Source organism: Alosa sapidissima, chromosome 22, assembly GCF_018492685.1.
Source record: "Alosa sapidissima isolate fAloSap1 chromosome 22, fAloSap1.pri, whole genome shotgun sequence".
Lineage (NCBI taxonomy): Eukaryota > Metazoa > Chordata > Actinopteri > Clupeiformes > Clupeidae > Alosa > Alosa sapidissima.
In genome coordinates, this window is record NC_055978.1 from 14,378,548 (window position 1) to 14,397,991 (window position 19,444).

Genomic DNA, 19,444 nt, shown 5'->3' on the forward strand with positions numbered 1-19,444 from the left:
AAAGGCGGAAGGCACAGCTGTTTAGACCCGTGGTCATAAAGCCAGACTATTAAACCGGAGACTGTTGAGTCAACAAGAGGGTCAACAGTTGCCCCAGCACAGTAAACAGTATACTGTAGATGCTGTTCATCTCGCCGTCCGGTTCACGAGCGACTCCAAACCGCCGGGCAACTGGTGGCATGTTTGTCTACCGTTCCCAAATTGAATTAGGAGGCATATTTGAGGCATACAGCCACGCTGCAGCCAATATGGTGTGATGATGTTTCGCACCAATAAGAAGCTGCCCAGGTGGAGTGTGTGTGTTGGTGTGTGTATACGACACCATGGTGTGATGTCACCCAATCCAGAGGTGCATTGCAAAGTGGCTGTGATCTGACCATGTGAGTGTGGATGTACACACACACACAGCCAAATAACCAAAATCAATTTGTACACTTGGTGAAAACAAGCTGATTACTACACAGGGAGCAGCTGCTTCAGTCCCAAAGCTGTGACACATACACATACACGTACACATACACACACACACACACACACTGATGGTGTATCTTGCCACACATTAACTGACATGTACACAGATCACACAGTCAACAGATACTATTCCACATTCCGTTGTATGTTTGTATGGTGAACATTTGTATTCTTTCAGACAGCCAAAGGAATGGTCTATTGTCCTGAGGCGGGAAGGCATAGCCAACCGACTCTTCCGGATCTTTCCAGAATATCAGAGAGGCAGTTAGAGGCTCTCCTGAGACAGAGAGAGAGGAGGAGCTGACAGACTGCTGGATTTGACAAGTCCCCTACCAGCAAAACACAGGTAGAGTAGCCCCTCTTTTTCTCTTTCACTGACTCTCATTCTCTCATCTCTCCTAATGCTCATGCCCTTCACACACACACACACACAATCAGCCTTCCAGCAAAGCTGAGTGCTGAGCTGATTGTTGTCATCCATGTTTTGTTTTTTTCGAGGAGGGTAATCACCCTCCTATGGCTCCCAACATCATCTCCATTTCTCCCTCAACGCCAGACAGAGAATAGCCCTCAGCTGTGCCACTACTCTATGGCAATCTGTTACATCACACTGCTCCCCCAACCCCCCAGCACACACACACACAGAGTCGACAGGCATGTTTATGTATGAAAGACAGAGAGGAAAGAGAACACTTCTACTATTCAGAGCCAGAAGTAGCTCAGTCACTCCACCAACTGCTCACACCACAAGTTCAACAACAAACCAGCCAGCCAGCCAGCCAGTCAGCCAGTCAGCCAGTCAGCCAGCCAGCCAGCCAAGCAACCTGACGGCCATACCCACGTCAGATAAACAAGCAAGCACGCTGGACTCATACCGTTAAAGCCAAGACTATGCCACACGAAGGGGACCTCTGGTGAGTGTTCACACCCACCAGGGCCTTTTGTCCGATAGTAAGGAGGGAAAGAGCAAAGAGCAAAGAGCGGACGAGAAGAGAGAGAGAGAGAGAGAATGAGGAAAGAAGGACTAAGTAAAGTGCTACCTCACTCGGGCTGCCTGTGCCTGCCACCACTGCTGCTGCTGCTGCTGTGTCTGCCGATGTGGCTGTTGCTGCTGCTGCTGTTCCTGTGGCTGAGCTGAGCTGAGCTGAGCACTCAGAGCAACTGAGCTCACACACAGAGCGACAGAGAGAGAGAGAGAGAGAGAGAGAGGGGGGGGGGGGGGGGGGGGGGCAGGAGGAGAGACAGCGAGAGAGGAGGGGAGGGGAGGGGGAAGTGACTGTGTGTGCTAGAGAGCACGAGTGCCCTGTTATTCTCTCTCTCTCCCTCCCTCTTTTTGTACTCTCCCTCTCTCTCCCTCTGTCCAGCACAGCCCCTCCTCTCTTCTCTCCTCTGGCCACTCTGGTCCTCCCTCGTCTTTTCTCTTGTTTACATTCCATTTTCGTCAGCACGCTGTGTATCTCTCCCCAATGCAATCTCTCTATCGCTCCCTCAGCCCTGTGTGTGTGTGTGTGTGTTTAATTCCACCTCTTCTGCACCAGTGGGCCGAACACATGGCATCATTTCCCCCTGCCATCATGGAAAAACAAACACGGCGTGAACACGGCCACTGAAGGCACTACCAAAAGTTCTTACACGTTTCCAGAAACACCTCGCTCGTCATTACATTGCACCTCTCTCTTCCTCTTTTCGTCTCTCTTCTGTCTTCTCTCTCTCTCTCTCTTCCTCCATCTACTAAGAAACACTCCCACGTCCGAGTAAGTGCCCAATCTTTCCCTCCTTGCATCGTGTGCGCTTTCTCTCTCACTCGCTCTCTCTCTCTCTCTCTCTAATTCTCTCCCTCTGTGTCTCTCGCCCCTTTGGTATGAACTACTTTGGTAGATGCTTACTGAACCACATGCCCAACCCTGAGCAAACAGAGTCTGACAGACACTGGAGCCATGCAGCAGCACAGCCCTGATCGTCCCACAAACTCCCGAGAAACGGCTCCAAAGCCCCTGGGAACTCTCCATTTGCCTTGCAAATGGCCGACTGGTCATTTTGCTGTGGAGCGGCCGACACGCGACTCCTCTCTACTCTCTGCTTTTTTTTTTTTTTTTTTGGAGAGAGAGGCTTCTAAGTGTGTTCCTTCATCATGGATGTTTCCCAAAACCATAGTTGCTAACTAAGTTAGCAACTTTGTTGACTGCAATGCAATTTCCCATTGCTAACCAACTAAGTTGCTAACAGGTTAGCAACTATGGTTTTGGGAAACACACCCCAAGTAGGGAACTGTGAGGTTCCGGGACAGGAACTTTGTCAGCTCCTGAGTGAAGGTCTGGGAGGCAGAAGACCGCTGGCTAATTTGGTTGAGCTGCGTGTGCCCATTAGGAAGAAGAAGGGGGAAGTGGGGCGATGGGAGGATCTTGGAGTCGTGTGTCTGCCTGCAGCCAACTTGATTTCTCAATCGAGCTGATAGGCGTATTGGGTAATAACCATGGGGTGATGAAAGCAAGGGCATGTCCTGTGAAATATGCTGTGTGTGTGTGTGTGTGTGTCATGTATGAGTGAGTGTGTGTGAGTGTGTGTGTGTTTGTGTGAGAGAGAGCCCGTGGAAAATTCAGTTTGTGTGAGAAATGTGATCCTGACTAATGGCTTTGCTATTAAACAACAGTGTTTACTCTTCTTCAAGGGGGTCATTTCTTCCTCCACCAGTCTGCTTCGCTATCTAACCTACACATACAGACACACACACACACATACACACGCACATGCACGCACACACACACACACACAGCTTCAAGACAAGGTAAAGCTAGGTATTTTCCTCCCAATAGAGGCTGAAGAACAGATGGTTAGGTCACATGCTCATTTCCTTTCCTGACTGGTCTACAACACATCGTCAAAAGGTCACAACCAAACCCACACCTAACAAGAACAAATCATCATTTGTAGCCTAAGTGGCCATCTTCACTTAATGACAGATGTCCTACTGCATACAAATTGTATGTGATATTGTTTGCCATAACAGTTTCCCAGTATATGGAAGTCTCTGTATCAAACATAAAGAGAGTTGCTATGACAATAAAAAGACACAACAACGTGTTGCATCACTACATAAAAATCATGAGAACATATGAATGCATGTGGACAGCATGATGTACTGTGCCCGTGTACTGTATCACCTGCAATGGCATGATAGTGAAATGGCTGTACCAGCGTCATGAAAGAAAACAGTGCCAACTGAAGAGGTCACACACTGTCCCACTAGTCATGGTGTGCATACAACCAGCTCAAAAACTACACCTGCATAAATCTGAATTCAACTGGGTTAGGGAGTCAGATAAAGTCTGAAGCAGGTTCTCAATGATGTCACTATCACCATGGTTACTGTTGAAACTCTGGCGAATATAAGACCCAAACTGTCCATCGCTCCTGTTAATTTAGGCAATTTGGTTTCCCATAGCGATACTGATCCAGACCGGTCTGGTCGTTAGAAAATACAAAGAAGGTTAGCCAGGATCAAAACACTGGCATCTCTTTCTTGTTGCCTTTTCTTCCCCATCTTATATCTTCCTCACTTTAAATCTCCCTGAACTCAGAATTAAGGGGGACAGCACCGAGTGGAAACAGAAAGTACATTTTCTCTTCTTTTTGCAGGAACACACAAAAGTATCACACACACAGATCCTAAAGCCGAAGAATATATGCTCACATATACAGGGCCATCCTGTAACTAAATAGATGGCTACGAGCACACACACACACACACACACACACACACACACACACACACACACACACACACACACACACACACACACACACACACACACACAAAAGGCAAAGCCAATTTGCATAGGCACAAAACGCCAGCCTTTCCCACACTCTCACTGAGCTCTGAGAGAGCGAGAAAGACAGAGTGCGAGCTGTAGGAGGGGATAAAGTGTTCCAGCTCAGACCTAAGAGCTCCTCCAGTCCCCATGCCACCAAGCGCCCGGCCAGGAGTGCCCGCCTGGCACCCCCGAACCAGCCCTGTCGCGCTAGCTGGCGGAGCTCATTTGCACCAGAATGCCAGCTGCCGCATTCTGAGGCCCCCGAAGAAGATCCAAGACGACTCATGACGCAAGTAGCCTCCCCAGGCTGACAGACAATAAAACAGGGTCCGGCCGTTTTTGTTTTTTTTGTGCACACTTTCTCTTTTCTCAGGCTAAATTACCATCGCTATTCATCCGCAAGCGCTACCATGGGTTCTAGTGTACAATGGGTATGGTGGTGAGAATCTGGAGAATGCTTTTTAAGTGTTTGGTGGGAGGTGTTAAGCTGGACCAAAGAGGCTCATTGTATGCTGTCCACTGTGCAGGATGAGCTTCTACTCATTCTGTCTACTGTGCAGGATGAGCTTCTACTCACACGGCCTACTGTGCAGGATGAGCTTCTACTCACACGGCCTACTGTGCAGGACAAGCTTCTACTCACTCTGTCTACTGTGCTGAACAAGCTCCTGTAACTCATCCAGTGAAGACCAGAACATCTATTTTCTAGGCATATAAAAGTGGGGAGGAAAAAAAAAACATGCCTTCCCTACACAACAGGTCATGCCATTAAAAAGTCCAAATGGGCAATTATCCTTAATGATAAAGGAATACTGTATGTTTAATTAATTTAAGCAGCTCTCTGCTTCATCATTCATTTTCATTAATAATGATTTTAGCCCCAGAGTGGGTGCGGAGTGATGCCTTTGCGCAGGGCATGTGCACATATGTCTCTCTGGGTAAGACCTGGCTTACCCCACACTTCATCAGCATTGCGGTCATCCTCCGACAGGCTCTTACTCTCGCTCCCCGATACGCCCCTCCAAAAAAGCCCTCGCTGAGAGGGCACTCAGTGGCAGGGTGAGCACGAGCACGATCGAGGGTGTGATGAGTGTCAGAGCAATGGCGAAGTACCCCCCCCACACACACACACACAAACACACACACACACAAACACACTCCTAGCAGGTCAACACTGCTCCAATTCCACATCTATCTACGATATAGTCGATAGGGGCAGCGGGACAGGATAAATGATTGACCTCCACCCCCCACCCTCCCACCGCCCCCCACCCGCTACGCCGCACCGATCCGCACTCTGACGATTGGCTTAAAACACCAGCACAGCTCCAATGAATAATGAAGATGCGTTGCTATACACTTGGGGCCATAGCATGCTGATGTACAGGGTTTACTGATTCGTTGGTTCCTTCAGGCTGGGACTTGTCACTGTCGCTGCAGCCATCGCCACGTCAAGCCACATGACTCGGCACATTTAGGTGGCAGCCATGTTGTCTAGTGCAGTGCACGGTTAGAGCTGGCATTGCAAAGCAGCACCATCATTCATCTCCCTGAACAGTCAATGGACGGTGATGAGGCCGTGAGGTTGACCTTACAGCCTGTCTACATCCTGTTTAAGAACAGGCGACTACATGTGGTGGTGGTGGTGTTGCAGGATCCCGTCTGCATTTTCATCCGCACTTGTCACTGCTGTTTAGCTTATGTTAGGCCTTCAGGCTTGCTTCTTATCAACAGGAAAACAGCTTCCTGCTACACAATACTCAGAGCGACAAGACCAGCAGAGTTTCACAGACCAGTACAAACAACAAATCTTGCATCATATCCAGAATATAAATACCCAGCTGCAATCATAAGGATATTACACTTCCCCACAAACAAAGTGTATATCCTCTCACACAATTGAATGTATTGTATACAACAGAGAGAAAGAAGGAACTATAATCCATGAACTCACCAAGTTCAACAATTCTATAAGCAAGTTAAAAAAATGTCATCATACATCTCTCAGAGCCTTATTCTTAGGTGACAGGTCTGAAACGAAGGTTTCTTGTAGAGGATAAATATGCAGCTCCGTTACAGTTCTAAACCTCCCTACGGTGGAGACAGTCTGGGGATGCCAGGTCATGACTCATTGACTCAACACCTAATCTTTAGCTGCCACCCCCTCTACCTCTACACACACACACACACACAAGCTCTAACGGCTTCCATCGCCTTTGATGGCATCTACTTGCCACTCAATATCGACCTGTGGGGTAACGAGGTCGCTTGCTATGGTTGGAGGGCGGCAGAAGCTAGCATTAGCCCGTTAGCGCCTCACCAGCGGGATCATTGCCATGCTTGGCTGCATCCTGCCGAGTAACACCAAAGCCTGAAAGGGTAGACCGCATTAAAATCATCTGATAACGTTCAGCTTAGAGGGGAAAAAAGATATTCAGGGGCAATGGGAAATTAAATTACATAGAAAATAAATAAATAAATGAATGAATGAACAAATAAATACATAAATAAAGGTTTTTCAGCTGGGTGGACATAGATGCTTGAGAGGGAGAAAAAAAGATTATTGCCTTTTCGATAAAGATGACCAGTAGGTCTCACACTTTTCTGATGACTAAGAGAGGAGAAAGCGTGAATTCAATTCCTCATGATTGATGGAAATAACCCTGAGCAGGGAAGTAACACCATTTTGTCGATTCCTATTCAGAGCGCAATTTGCTGCATCTCAGGCAATCAATTAAAGCCTTATTGTGCTGTAAACAATGAAAGATCCAGCCCTGGTGGAGGGGGTATGTCATCAGTAATGGAGAAGAAGGAGTCAAGATGAAGGGTGATAAGAGCTCATAAAAAATGCAGCATTCACCATACTTGAAACTGCTAAGCATAAAGCAGACTGTCCAAGACTTCTCAACTTGATTTGATTGTTTATTAGTACTTCATACCCTACAGCAGCCGACTTACAGTAAACTACCGCTGCACTCTGCCAATGGAGAAGTCCAACAGAAGCATCTTTTAAAGACTGAGGGTACTTTAACAGTACAGTTTTGCACCATCTACACTAAATCTTTAGAAGCAAAGAGCTAAGTGATGATGGGGAACTGATTGCTGGCAGGTCAGGGGGTGCCAGGCTGAGGCAAAACAAGCCAAACACAAGTCCAACATACAGGCCATCTCAGTCAGATGAAATGGAGTGAAATACCAGCCAACTGAGTCAGATAAAGAATTGTCTTCCCCTGAGTCTGAAGAGCTCATTGTTGAGAAATTACTTCCAACACAATAATCTATTGAATCTGTAACTGTGTGAAGGTGTCAAGTTGGGGGAGCCGCAGAGGGAGAGGGAGAGGGAGGGAGAGAGAGAGAGAGAGAGAAAGAGAGAGAGAGAACGAAAGATGGGGGGTTGAAAGAAGAGAAAAAGAGAAAGGCAGAAACAGAGACAGGCTATCACCGTTGTCGTCTCAGTCATCAGAAGTCATCCTTCTAATTAGCCATGTGCCCTATGAGCTGGGTAGCATTATGTCAAAGATGTCTAGAATACCAATGCTGCCGCTAGCTGCAGCCAAGCACCCAGCTCTCTGCTGCAAGAGGCCTGACACTGGGAGAGTCTGTCGGCTGCTAACTCAGTCACCATGACACAAACACACCCGACACAGAACATGGAAGCAATGATACAGCTGTCAAAGCTGTCAATATGTCTGTTGCACATCACACAAAGGATTTTTCTCAATGTCTACACCAACTGTATATCTCCACTGTGTATTTATGCGGCGTTTTTCAAGGATTTACCAAGGTAATACGAAGCCTGAGAATGTGTACCTCGACTGCATAGAAATCAGATGTCCGTTGTGACCATGCCCTTTGAAGGTAAACTCTGTGCCAGTGTCGTATTACTGCAGCTCCCGAGGCACAGCACCAGCTCTGATGTGTGCTAGTGAGCTACACTTAGGATGTAGAAAGAGTCCTTGTTTGTGCATGTGTGGTGAGAGAACGGTTGATAACTAGAAACTGTGAGTGTGTATATGTGTGTGTTCGTTTATGATTATTTTGCCATTGTGTGCGAGTCTGTGTGTGCGAGTCTGTGTGTGTGAGTCTGTGTGCGTGAGTGTGTGTGCGTGTGTGTGTGTGTGAGATCCCGCACCCTAGTGTGATGCACAAAGGGATGGCATCTGGGGCAATCTGGGAAACACCTGAGGCCCCCACCGTGTTTGTGTCAAATGAAGCCATCCAGTAAAAGGTCACAGAGGACCACAAACCCCATGGAGACAAGACAGACAGAAAGAGAGAAAGGACAACATATTTGCCTAGTCATTGCCTTCAGCCTCTTGAAAGAAAACCTCCTCTACTTTGACTGATCAGGGTACCTCAGAATTGCAATGGGACACCCTTTTAATGATTAACTCAAATAGTTTAACATTTACTGGCACAGACCCACAGCTTCCTCATCTCTCTCCTGTTCTCAGACTGCCTGCCACCAATGACATTTCATTGTCTCATTAGGATACCTTAAGTGACTTTAAAGGGCTGTAATATCTTTAGCATAGCAAGTAATGGCACTCCACAGTAAGAATAGCTACGCGTTGCTGTCTCTTTGGTTCCCTTGGCTGGTTATCATTAGGCTAGCGCGAGCACTTCTACATGTTTCCGTGGCAGGCAGGCGGCTAATGCTAATGACCTCATTACGTTCCACTGTCTTTAGCGTTAGCAAAGGAGGACATGACGGGGGGGGGGGGGGGGGGGGGTGAAGGGGGGAGACACTGAGTCGTGACCCGGGAGGGACGAGGAAGGGAGGGTCAGGGTTGGTGCAAATGTCAGCCACCAAATGGCAATGGGAGCTCAGGGAATGCCTGGCAAGCCAGTGAGGGTGACAGCGAGGGTGTGTGAAAATGTGTCTGTGTGCCATTTTCTTTTTGTCTGATGGCTTGTGTGTGTGTGTGTGTGTGTGTGTGTGTGTGTGTGTGTGTGTGTGTGTGTGTGTGTGTGTGTGTGTGTGTGTGTGTGTGTGTGAGAGAGAGAGTGTACAGATACTGATGACAGTTTGCCGTGTACTCACCAGAGCTTTCTCAGGTTCCCCCTGGGACTCAGAAGAAGACTCCATTTTTCCCACTCTGCCTCAAAACCCTCAGAGCTGCTCAGAGACCCGCATGACTGCAACAGCCGAGAGAGAGAGAGAGAGGGAGAGAGAGAGAGGGAGAGAGGGAGAGAGGGAGAGAGAGAGAGAGGGAGAGAGAGAGAGAGAGAGAGAGAGAGAGAGAGAGAGAGAGAGAGAGAGAGAGAGAGAGAGAGAGAGAGAGAGAGAGAGCAAACAGTTACAAACACACTTACCAGTATTCATACACTCATTACAGTATTACTTGCTCACAAGCACACATACTACGTTCACATGACTAAATGTGAAATATGCACACTAATATCCACATTTCAAACAAAAACGCAGTTCATGACACCGAAATGCTGAAATGCATGGACACCCACACACATGGTGTGTAATTTGCAGTATTAGACACATGTGGAAAGCAGTGTTTTCTGAATGTTTTCTTCCCACATGTGCACACCCACACAAACAGAAGCAACTAGCATGCTCAGCTGATATCACACGACATGAGGCAACACTGGCTGAATTTTTCAATCATCGCACGCAGACACACTCACCCACACACAGACACACACAAACACACAGAACAGACTAGATAAAAAGATAGCTGGCATCACAGCATCTTAGCTAAACATAAAGTTATGAACCAGTTCATGTTGAAAAAAAATGTGAAAATCGAAAGAGCCCTTTCCCCGACGAGATCAGACCAATAACAGTGGGAGCGCATAGCTGATAAGCAAACAACAGCAAAGAAAAGAAAACATTATACAATTAACAACAGTAGACTAGGTTCTCATTCATATCAAAGATGGCTTCACCTCTAAAGGTGAGGTAATTTGAGCTCTGTACCACCCTCTCCTTGGACCAGCAGGCTTTCACCACCAAATAAATCGCATAAACCCAAAGAGCCAGAAGTTAGAACATTTCAATTTTATTTAGTTAGGGTGTTTAGGTCCAGCTGAACACACGAAAGAGTGCCAGCTAACAAGAAAACAAAGACAAGATACCCCAGAGTGAGGAATTCGCCAACAAATGGAGACACAAAGACGTGCCTCATCTCTGATGTGTAGGATTCAACACCGCAGTGGAGGCAGAGGAAAGGTCAAAGGAAAGACCAAAAAACTTCACCCGGCTCTCAGAAACATGTCGAACTAAGTCCTTTTCATTGACACCATTCCTCCTCCTTCTCCACAGTTTAAATTCAAATTTATTTATAAATTATTAGCAGATTATCAAACACAATGGTCCTTCAATGTGCTTCACACTTTATATCGAGGACTTTAGATTGTTGTATAAAATTATCACTATGGTTTGTAGACATCATGATGAGAGAACGAGTTTGAAACTGTAAAGCATGTATTCATATAACCTCAATCATAATCAAGTAATACACTGAACTTATTCCTAGCTAACATACTTTTATAACATTTTAAATAACAAGTTTAACTAATACTATTAACATACTGAAGCTATTCTACCAGAATTCCCCCTATGTGTGCTCTGTATCCCTATGTCTCTCTTTGTCGCTTTGTGTCTCACTGTGGATGGGTGAAGCCTGTTTGAAAAAAGCATGCTTGGCCTTGCAGATGCAGAGATAAAGACGTCTTCGGAGGTGGGCTCTACTCAAAAACAGCTAGTACCTGTGAACTTGTGCTATATGGTGAAAAGTTCGTACCCTTGGCAGCAATAGTGCTGACTTGCCAAGATAAGACCGAACAACGATCCTTTCATAACGCCACCTGTGGGTTCGAAGTTGCCAAATGTTGTGTCAGCATCTAAGGAGGGGTATAAATGTTGGTGTTCATGTTGTTGTTTGGGAGTGCGATCGTGCGATCCACTCAGGCTTTGCGCTATGTAGTCATTAAAGGAATTTTTGCACAGAACTCTGCCGGACTTTTGCGCCTTCTTTTTGGGATAAGTTTTTGACTTCAGCACTTATAATGGTGTATTTTTGTTACATTGTAGGCAAGATATTTGGACTTAATTTCTGGCCCGAGACTATCCGAGAATATCTGCCACGACAAGATCAATCAATGACAATAACACATAGGCCTATATTTAAACAGTCCTACAAATCATTTTATTTATAATGTGGAACATAATGCATTATTACAGGCTGTAACAGGAGTGTTCATTCTTAAGCCCATATGGCTGTGTCCTTATGACCACAGCCATGGATACATGTTGACTGAGTTGCATAATAGATCTGCAGCCTATTGGGCTTCTTTAACAACTACTTTATGACTATTAGCTTAAAAATGTATCAGGTTCCTCAAAATTCCACAGTGACACACTGACAACTGTAATGTCCAAATCCCTGTGTACTGTAATGACTAAATGACACTCACTTCTATCACCTAAAATGGTGGGCTAGGTCAAGTTAACTGGAAAACCTAAGATGACAGGAAAATGGGTACGCCTGAGTGCAGCTTCCAGGTATGGTCCCCGAGACATCTTTTCCCGGAATAAGTGAAGGGATCACTGGCCTATCATGACACATTACAATGAGCAGATGACAGGCAGGGGGTAAAAAACAGAATCCATCCTCTCTGCTGACTTCAACCTTTTCTAGTGTCACCCATTATCTCCTCGGCTGTAAAAGTGTATGAGCTGAAATGCACAAAGGGCTAGCGAAGTAGTGGAACTGCTGCTGTCAAGTTGGCCCTCAGAGAAAATGACAAATACTAAGGAGCAAAGTGAAAAGTTTTGTGTGAATCAGGGTTTTATGACAGGGCATGGTGGAGCTTTGGGGATAATGCTCAACTGGGAGTGCAAACTTAAAAAGTATAGATTCCAAGCCTCTGGAGGGGCATTAACGTCTCAAAAAATGTGCACAGTAACAGTAGCATGTTGTCTAGCGATGACATCTGACTAAATCTTTTCGTTTAGCTCATAATCTGTCTGATGCAGCGCTACCAGTCATCGTTTAGCAGAGTAGGACAGATATTTGGCAAGCATCATCTCACATTAGCACCTTAGGCCTGTTAAAGAACTTGATGTTCCGTAAGACTATCCTTCATGGTGGCCGGCCAAGAGTAGCAATGATAACATGCACATACCTGAGATGTCAGTATAACTTCGGATATTCCAGCGTTAGAAGTATCATTTGCAGTCAAAGAATATTCTAGATTATTTTTGCGAGCTTTCAAACAGCTGGTTCACTACCTCTACCCTGCACTCCACGAGATCAGACCAATAACAGTGGGAGCGCATAGCTGATAAGCAAACAACAGCAAAGAAAAGCAAACATTATACAATTAACAACAGTAGACTAGGTTCACACTCAGTCATATCAAAGATGGCTTCACCTCTAAAGGTGAGGTAATTTGAGCTCTGTACCACCCTCTCCTTGGACCAGCAGGCTTTCACCACCAAATAAATCGCATAAACCCAAAGAGCCAGAAGTTAGAACATTTCAATTTTATTTAGTTAGGGTGTTTAGGTCCAGCTGAACACACCAGCCTTAATCCTCTCTAGCTGTTCCATCTCTGCAGTGCGACACCATTGTTGCCATATTAATAACACAAGCCATCATCTGCTTGCAGATTAGCGCTGCCTGTCTCACTGACCAGGTGCTGACCTGGTCAAGCTCTGGACTAGTAGAAATGAACATGAATAATGGCTGTTCTCTTATATTGTTTTATGGCAGGGAGAGATTCCTCTTGTTGGTGGACGGTACAGTATGGTACCAGATGCCTTTTAAGACCCTGTTCCCATCTCTTCACTTAGACTCAAAAGCTACTGCAATCAGATACACAAGGGAGATAAACCAACAGCAGATTCCATGCTGTGTTCAAACACAACCACTTCAGGGGAGCTGCAGTTCATGGGGTTTGCATGACACAGCATGACTCATCTGAAGATGTCCTTGCCCCCTGAGCAGCACCATCAGATATCCCACAACCAGCTTAGCAGGCCTCCAAAATCATTACAGGGAAGCTATACCAGGCGCTTTACTGGAGCGCTCCGTTCGCGTTGCGTCTGTTGCAACAATTAGCTCCCACTATTAGGGGTTTGCACGGACGTCACATTCTGGGCGGTAACCCAGCTGCATGGCCATGTTGGAGGCACTTGGCGTAAAGAACTGAATGTACACACAATGGAGTATTATGCACTTATAACCGTGTCTAAACAACAGAAAAGCTCATCAAAACGCGTCCAACATGCAAAGGCATATAGGGCAGGACTTGGACCACAAGAAAAGGCATGATATTTCGAGAAATTAAGGTTTATTGGCAGCGCAGATCCATACGAGTTGGGTGAGGGAGACGCAGTACCAAGTCCAACCACAAGCGCCCCTTTCCTCTGATAACTCCTGGCATTATTCTCCTTTCTCCCTGTTTTTTTAATAACTTTTGGAAGTCGATACCTACTCCAGATGTTTTTCTCGGTCTGACCTTTTGGTACAACATAAAACACGACAATAATTAACCATTTTCCTTAATGATGTTAGGGATTTCCATTCAGTGCCTAATGCTTTCTAATGAGGCGAGTATCTCCAATATGGCGACGTCCAGATCTGATGACACGCCGTGCAAACCCCTAATAATAGTAGCTACACCAGACGTGATAGCGGCGCATACATTCAAGAAATAGAAAATAGTCAATAGTCTTCCAAAATGTTTTTTATGTATCGCGAACGGAACACTTCAGATACACGCCCAGTGTAGTTTTCCTGTTGGGCCTAAGACTCTTGGCTAAGAGGAACTATTAGCATGATGGAGGCACTGGAGCTCCAATGGCTCCAAGAAGCGAAAAAGCTAACATGCCTAAATATAAAAAGCTGTTTGCAGCATGACTGATTTCTCAACTGAATAAGACTGCCCATTTTCAAGTGAGCCTAACATATTCTTGGTGAGGCTTACAGCAACTGTGTTGCTATACAAGATTTGCTTGTGCGTGAGTGAGTGTACATCCGTGAGGGGAGGACAGAGAGGGGGGGAATTAGGATTTCCTCGAAAAGTGCTCTAGTCCGCAAGGCTTAGCAGTGCTCTCCCGCTACCTTTGTGCAGCTAATTAACACAGCAGACAGAGCATTACTAAGACAAAGGCCAGCGGTAAGTGAAAGGCTTGCATTTAATCAGACAATTTTGGCTAACACAAGTTTTTTTTTAGTGAGAGACATTTGAAGGGTAAAATTGGCTTTTATTGTCATCAACACAGCAGATCTGACGAGATAATGGCATCAGGGCATATTGTATATAAGTATAAGTATATATACTTTTTTGATCCCGTGAGGGAAATTTGGTCTCTGCATTTAACCCAATCGGTGAATTAGTGAAACACAAACAGCACACAGTGAACACACAGTGAGGTGAAGCACACACTAATCCCGGCGCAGTGAGCTGCCTTCTACAACAGCGGCGCTCGGGGAGCAGTGAGGGGTTAGGTGCCTTGCTCGAACCGGCAACCCTCCGGTTACAAGTCCAGAGTGCTAACCAGTGGGCCACGGCTGCCCTTGTGATGGACTGTTACAAAGGCATAGATGATAATTAAGGCAAACAATATCTCCCCTTATCACATGTGCAACAAAGATAGTTACTGGTCAGAAATATAATACTGATGTACACTTCCATTTCCAGCAATGATTTCTCAGGATAGTCAAATCAAGAGAATATTGTCGAGACTTTCTGCACTTGACTTTTGGCTTCAGTAGAGGTCATAGTTCTGATCACCCTTCAGGTAATGGTTTTGTCTTGGTGCACCACAGTTAACGCTTCTGTTTTTGCTTGTCATTCCTTCTCCTTCATTTAGCTTGCTGCACAAACACTCAAAAGGACAAGGGACCTGTTATCGCTTGGTAGACCTTGAGTACACAACTTGGGGAGCTTTCCAGAAGGTTGTCTTAGAGTTGGAAATGGCCATTAATCATTTCCAATGACACTGGGAATCTCCCAAAACAGCAGTGTGGCATTCATGAGGTGGCAGTGGGATGGGAATCAGGAGTAGAGATGGAGACACTGAAGAAGTCGAGCTTCCAACAGCCAGACACAAAACGAACAGGGGGAACTTTAACATGAACATCAAATGTACAAACACAAAACACTCAATCAAACATGTACAGTTGCACATCATAACAGGGCTCTACCGTGCAGCAATTTTACTCGAACATGCGAGTAAAAATGATGGCGTGCGAGTGCAAAAAAATATTTAGGCGCACTGGTACATTGGTCGTAGTGTTATCCAATTGCGTGCAGTGAGATTTTCAAATGCTTGGTGTCGCTCCTCGAGTTGGGCTATTACATTAGTCATGGCCAGACCCTTAATCTTTCTAGATTACCAGGGTCTGGAATCTCCAGGCTAGCAAATGACTTCTAAACTGTGTCATCGCAACAGGGCCACCAGAAAAGAAATATTTTTCATCTGGTCTGATAACACACAGAGGAGGAAGATTCATATGAGACTGCACTTGAAATTTGCTCCTTCCATTCCAATTTTTGGCACTGGTCGATAAGAACCATTTCCCATGGACTTTTGTTCTTGATTTGACCATTGATTGAATGCCAGACACACAGACTGGCACAGAAAAAAAAGGTGGGATGGCAGTTAGCCTGATTGGGTGAAGTGCCAGTTTGGACTACGTTAAGGGGATTCCATTGGCTATATGAGATGCTAGTCATTTCCACTCCCTCCTGTTGTTGTCCAAGATAGAGGCCATTCCTCCAAGCATGAAATATGACTCGGCACTTCAACAGGATGAAGGCTCGATGCACAAAAACAATCCCAGATCGAGGTGCAGCACCACTGATTTAGTGTTAATTTTGTCTGACAGGATGAAGACGAAATATGTTTGTCAACGACCTTTTCTCCATCACTAAGATAAAATGACAGCAACATTATAAACCAACTGTGATGATATCAACATGCAATATTGTTGACCAGATAAGACCAGACTAATATATGTTGAAAATAAAACCTGTACCTGTCCTGTATCAAATGATATTTTGGTCACAAAGAGGCAGGGGACAGATGGTAGGCTTATATTCCCCTATATTAAGCTACAGTCAATCGACTTCTCATTCTGTTCAATGCATGGCAGACGCAGCAGTTCCTGTTTCACATAAGTTGATAAGTTGTCATTTTGGCTCTCATGTTAACAGGTAAGAGCCGCCACACTGCCTCTGTGATACTCACATCTCAGGTGAAGCTTGAGCCGTGCTGCAAGCGCAAGTCAGCTAGAGAATAGAAGTGGCACCTATTTTTTTCGGCATGAGACAGGGGTGTTGGCACTGGTTCTGTGCAAAATTTTTTAAACTAGACTAAAACCATAAAGGATAAAAAAAATGACTAAAATGTGGCTAATACCAATGAGAATTATTTTTCGCCTGAAAACTGAGACTAAGACTACATCAAAAATGCCTGCCAAAATGATCACTACACTGAGCCATTGACTCAGGGGGTAGGCAGATAAACAAACAAAACAAGGCCCGTACACACAACATGAGACAGGTTCACAACCCCCACCCTCTCAATAAATAGATAAATAAATCAAATGTGAAGCAGGGTTGCGAGACAGTGTCCACATGGGAGAACACGCACACCATGCTGTTGCTGGCCCCTTCAACTGGCATGGACACGGTGACCAGACACCTCAGTGTCCCTGGCTCCCGCAGAGCCCTCGTCAAACAAACACACACAAGTCTGCCAAATAATAAATGCATTGAGACGGGTGGACAGCCTGTGTGGGACACTGTTCACAGGCCAGAGGCCAGTGTTGCTGCGAGAGGTACAAGGTCTGTTAGTGCTCCCCATTGAGCCCACAGTGCTTTCACAACCGTCTTGTAGACAGAAGGTGCCCCGAAGGAGTGCGGAGTACATCTGAAAAGTGCAAAAGCAACCATCTATATTGACCAAGACGAAGCACAGTGGAATTGGGATACTCAATATAGAGGGACAAGAAAGATCAATGGAATGTTACAAACATTTCTATCAGGGAGATAAAAGGTTAGTCTACAGCTAGCATACTAATTTGCAAGACTTCCAACCTGTTGAGCAAAACACTGGCATTGCTTCTGATCTACCCATTGTCTTTGAGAAGCCAACATGAATTTTTGATCAGGTTTTGTCTGCAGCTCTCGCGCACGACGTTGCTGTACTTTGCCTTTGTGGTGCCACGGCCACCTGTGCCTTGACTGACAGCTGACCACACCTCTTGGCAACTTGAAACACTTAAAACAGCATGGTATGCATGCCAAATCCTCTAGACAAAATGGTTCTCGGTACTTTTAAAGGCAAGTGTCCGGCCCCCTCATATGCACTGAAACAAAAAAGGTGGTCATATTATGTAGATCTTGACTACCTGAAAAGCTTATACAATGCTATTTAAAAAAAAAAAAAAAATGGAATTGGATTTTGTAAGACCACAGTGATCTACAAAACAAGCTGTTTTTTTTTTCATCTTCAGGAGTGGAAATGTCAACTAAGTGTGAAGCAAATTTCACAAGAACTGAGAAGATATAAATACAATCAGGTCAAGAACTCTATTACATCCACAACTACAGCATTGTGACCCACTTACTGTGGCACTGAAGGGAGCAACTTTAAACACTTTTATAGGGCAGGGGACGAGGGAGAATTAATCATGGGTGCAGGACAGCAGTGCATGGTGGCACTGCATCAGGACAGATGACGTGTGTGTGTGTGTGTGTGTGTGTGTGTGTGTGTGTGTGTGTGTGTGTGTGTGTGTGTCTGAACTGTAGCATGCTTGATTTATGGCCTTCAATATGCCAGCCATCCTGGACAGGTTTCCCCACTGGACTGAAGAGAACAGCAGGAGGGATATGGACCTGTGGCTCAGACATTAAATCAAATGGCCAATAACAAACAGACTGAATGCAACTGCATGCTGCAAATCAGCGAACCTTCGGCTACATTTGAACAAAAATCTATACACATTCTCTACACGTTTATACCGCTTGCAACAAACCACCTGCTTCCATTTTACAAAGTAATTTCATTGTTGACCATCGGTTAGTGTATGAGTGGCTAATGAAAGTCTGCGGTATAATTATAATGAATTGCAAACAGCCTAAGTGTGCAGGAGAGCATTAAAAATACACTCAAATTCTTATCTTTTAGATGACAGCAGGGTTTCATAACAGAGATCTCCAAAGCTCTTTCGAGCACCACGCGCGCGTTAAGTGCCTCTGTGCTACTGCTGAGCTGAGAGAAGGTGGAGAATACTAATGTGGCGCGTGCACACATTGCTCCAGGAGTCAAGGTCATCGTGCCGGCCAGGTTTTGCATCCAGCACCGAAAATACTCTGTTCTGAAGGTGGCAGGCGGCTCCCTATCGACCTCAGCCATGGCAGGACTGGGAATGAGCTAGGAACATTTCCATAGGTCAAACAGCCAAGCATTAGAGGTTTCACGACTACAGATTTTTACTATCAGTAAAGCACCGGTGCTAACATTACTGCTAGTGCTAGCTGCTGGCAGCGGGGGTTTCGTCTTCAGATGGTTCCCCATAACAGACGTGTTCTTATTGTACTTTACTACAGCTGGACACAGCTTACATGTCACTGTGGAACAGGTCTCATTTTAGGTGAATAACTTCCATACAAAGAATGTCTAGGCTGTTTATCCATTCAGCCATTTTGCCCAAGACTAGATGACGACTGCCTACAGCACCGACTACTGATTGTAATAGTCGACCAGTTGACTAGTTGATGAAAACACTACAACACATACGCACACGCGCACACTTCTGACACCAGTAAGTTTGGCAGTTAGTCTGGTGCCGGGCACCTACCCACACACACACACAGATGCTTTTGGCACCAGTAAGTTCATCAGTTAGTCTGGTGCTTAGCACACAAACCTACCCACAAACACACATGTGCGCGCACACACACACACACACACACACACACACACACACACACACACACACACACACACACACACACACACACACACACACACACACACACACACACACACACACACACACACACACACACACACACACGCGCGCGCTTCTGACACCAGTACGTTTGGCAGTTAGTCTGGTGCTTAGCACACAAACCTACACACACACACATGCATACTCAAAGACTATGGGTCTTATGTGGCC

General features: G+C 45.6%; 1 protein-coding gene across 1 annotated transcript in view; it reads right to left on the reverse strand.

The window, feature by feature from the left end:
• Positions 1–19,444, reverse strand: part of osbpl8 (oxysterol binding protein-like 8) — an 85,276-nt gene that overhangs the window by 55,276 nt on the left and 10,556 nt on the right. Inside the window, 1 exon segment of the mRNA XM_042078471.1 lies at positions 9,328–9,422. Within this exon segment, the coding sequence (XP_041934405.1) occupies positions 9,328–9,372 (45 nt within the window). The 5' untranslated portion in view covers positions 9,373–9,422.